This window comes from Pteropus vampyrus, unplaced genomic scaffold, assembly GCF_000151845.1.
Source record: "Pteropus vampyrus isolate Shadow unplaced genomic scaffold, Pvam_2.0 Scaffold15, whole genome shotgun sequence".
NCBI lineage: Eukaryota > Metazoa > Chordata > Mammalia > Chiroptera > Pteropodidae > Pteropus > Pteropus vampyrus.
Window position 1 is genome coordinate 6,789,320 of NW_011888796.1, and position 3,740 is coordinate 6,793,059.

Here is a 3,740-nt window from a genome sequence, read left to right on the forward strand (position 1 = left end):
GTAGATAAAACAAGATACTTGGAGCATCAAATGTGATAATGAGTGTAGAAGCCTTGTCGACTATAAAGTACTATAAAAAAGCATGATATTTTCTAATAATGAAAAATCATTAAGAACTTCTACCTACTTTTTTTAACCATTTTAGATGATTCATATTCAGATCTAAAGTATAACATACTTTCCTTATAAATATATATTTGCAGTTGTTTAAGTAGAATTCTTTCTTGGAAGCCAAGTTGTAAAAGCTAAAAACTAAATTTTGAAAACTTGCCCTTCAAATCTAGAGCAAGTTCAAATACTGGAGCAAAACGACCAAACATTCAAATCTAAAAGTCTGACAGGTTTTTTTGTGGTACTTTAAAAATTATGTGAAATAACTTAATGACAAAAAAATTTATTGTCTTTTCAAGTTTATTTTTCTCAAAATTTCTTGTTCTCTATAGTGAAAAGTATAATTAATTTGTTATTTTCCCCATAAAAAGAGATGAGTCAGTCTTTAGAAACCAGTGTTTTTAAAATAAGGAGAAAGGAGATATAATGTGGTTTAGTATTGTTTATAATATTGTTTAAAAAACAAGAAATGAAACGAGTCTCTGAAAATAATTTATTTTTTCAAATCATGCTTTATAATAGGAATCTCACACAAGCATGGTTGTAATTTTATCAGTATGGTTTATCTTTATCACTATGGTTAGCTGAGAAGTGACAGCAGTATTACTACTTCCTCCTTTAAGACATTTCCTATCGGTACTTTCAGGCTTCTTCCACCCTCCACCCAATCTTTCACATCTCCAAAAATTTCTCCTTTACTCTTCTCCAAGGTCTAGCTCATATACATGTCCAGCCCTATCATAGCCCTGTGGAATGCAAGGATTACACTGGGTGCATCAGAGGGTTCATAGCACAGTGCTTTGTACATAATGGAGCATCAGTAAACATAAGCTGAGTGTTTTCATCTCTGTTACTACTCTGCCCCTGCCTAATTTGTGTCTTGACAGTAGGTCCTATGTTTGTTTTATTTCCCATTAACTTAATAAATATTTATTGAATAAATAAATGGACACAATGTGAAGTATTTTTTCTTACCCACTATAGTCTCCAGACAAAAATTCTGAAATAGCAGTAGGAAGCTCTGTTTTAATAATTAAAAGATAAGATGACATAGCTGCAAAAAGAATAAAAAGAGTTCCTGTTAGAATTCTATAACTGTTAACCATTGAAGAATAATCTAGCCGGAAACGCAGATATCCATTAGGTCTATTACAACACATGGAAGATTAACTCATATTGCACTATCCTCAAATACATATATTTCCAAATGGAGTTATTTATCTCCATTCCCAGTATATACCAAGAATGGAAATAAATAACTTTGTAGAGAAGAATAATTGTAAGCTCATTAAGTATCCTTTGTTTAACAAGAGAAAGGGTCTTGAGTATAGGCCATTTATAAGAGAAATTTTGTTTAAAGTTTTGCAAAATATCTTACAAGTATCACCCCTGTTCAAGGCATTAGAGTTTAGTTTAGCAACCACTGATATAGAAACAGGAGTTTAATAAGTATAGTTAATAACTTTCATTATTTCTTATTAGAGAGACCTCTCCAAGAAGTCTCACTCCCTCCCTCTCCCTTTCTCTGCTCTCCTCTCCACTCAACACATAAGCACATTATGGAAATGTTATTATAAAGCAAAAACAAAATGCATAGTAAGTTACATTTTAAATTGTCCTCTAAAACAGATTACAAAAGATTCAATGAAAACCATTAAGCATATTAAAGTAACAAAACTTACAACTTTTATTCCTTTTTATTAACAGGGCTCATCTTTATTATGTAATCAAAACCTGAAACCAGTATTATTTCTCACATTTTATCTGACAGGACAGAAGAAATAACTAACTTTTACAGTTTTTTAATAATGATCCTATTTCTGATGTAGCTATAAAAAAAACAAATCCAAAAAACAAATCCTATAAACCTTCCATCACGTACTAGGAAATGTTTTAATATGGTTACAGAAAACAGAACTCATTTATATGTACATACTTGAGTTTAAGCTTAGGAAACCCAGATGATTTGGAGTCAGAACTTTAGTTTAACAGAGTAATAATCTCTCTATCCCCCAGAGATTAAGTATACATTGAAAAAGAGCCAACAAGAATATGTCCATGAAGAATAAACAGTGTACTCTGTGTGCAGATTAATTTTATTACTTATATATATATTTCAGGAAACACTTCACTTTCTCCTTGGACCTATAAAAACTAAGAACACAAATGAATGCCAAGTCTGAATGGCAAAAATCTGGGAGAAAATTGATTAAAAGGTTCAAATAGTTTAAGAAGAATGTGTATTTCTCAATCAACATATTTAAAAGTAGTTGAACTTTTCCACAATTACAGTGCTGTGACCACTTAACGGAGAAAAAAGGATAGATACTAGTTTGTGTATAAATTTATACAAAGATATATAATACTTACACACAAACATATACTCTCAATTTTTAAAAATAAAATACTATGTATCTCTGGCAAAGTAAAATTTAGAACAATTAAGTAAATAATCACTTGTTTGTAATAAAAATGTACATATACACATTTTCCAGTTTATGACTATTTCTTTTTCCCCAGCAGAAGTACAGCTGTTGAAGTATAGCTTTTTTCCCAACAGAAGTACCATACATTTCTTCAAACTGTCTTTTCCTTATGGGGCATTACAATTGATTGTAAGTGAAAATCTGTTCTATATTGTCTATACTCTCATAAGGAAAAATGCTATCAATTTGGCACAGAACAGAAGGTTTAATTTCCTCTACTAAAGGATTTAGAGCCTCTGTTTATAATACTTTATCTATTCTGAAGAATCATACACATATGGTGTGATGATGAAAATCAAGAACTGAATTTTCTGAAACTGGCCTAGAGCTACTTACATATATCTTGCCAGGAAAAGACAAAACAAAACAAAACAAAAGTACCTTGAAAACAAGAAATGCAGACTTCCTACACAATGTAATTTATTATCTGCCTATCAGTCTTTCTTGCTTGGATTAATCCAACACCATATGCATTTCTAAAGTTTCAGACATTCATCTCTTTGAGTAATTTTCTATTATTTCTTTTAGATATTTAGTTGTAAAAAGCTTCAATGAATATGAGATCATATTTCTTTCTAATATACAATCTGTCATTCTTCCCAGAATTTCTATTAGCCCCTGGCTAATCATCTGATCACTTTTATCCTCTGTTATAGCCTTAACTCTTTGGTTTTCAAAGGTGTGTCCTATTTCATTAGACTCCAGTATAAAGAATCATGTAATATTTCAAGAAATATGAACTCACCAAACATATGTTTCTATCTCAAAAAAAACCACCTCAGCATATAAGATATAAATATAATAAAACATGCAAAATATTGCTTCTTTCTTAGAGAATGCTGGTACTTGTTTTAAAAGCTACAAAAACACAGAGTTCATGATGGGGAAAAACCCCACTAAGAAAGTGAAACAAAGATAGACACTATCCTTTTCACTGTCTAAATTATTTTTTCCTAACCACAAGTAAACTTTCATGCAAGGACTAGTACCATAAGATATTATACATAATACAAAGAGGAAACAAAAAATATACATTAAGTTAGGGAATACATCTTAATTAGATTCACATGAAAAGAACAATCAGCTCAATAAAATAAACCGGAACAGTTTTAGAGATAATATCAACAAGAAAGTTCACATATC

The 3,740-nt window shown here is 30.4% G+C and overlaps 1 protein-coding gene across 11 annotated transcripts in view; it reads right to left on the reverse strand.

The window, feature by feature from the left end:
* SLC38A6 (solute carrier family 38 member 6) overlaps positions 1 to 3,740 on the reverse strand; it is a 65,630-nt gene that overhangs the window by 31,575 nt on the left and 30,315 nt on the right. For all 11 annotated transcript variants that reach the window (XM_023527141.1, XM_023527138.1, XM_023527142.1 and 8 more), the window contains one exon: positions 1,087 to 1,165. In XM_023527141.1, coding sequence (XP_023382909.1) covers positions 1,087 to 1,165 — 79 coding nt within the window. The remainder of the gene's footprint in view (positions 1 to 1,086; positions 1,166 to 3,740) is intronic.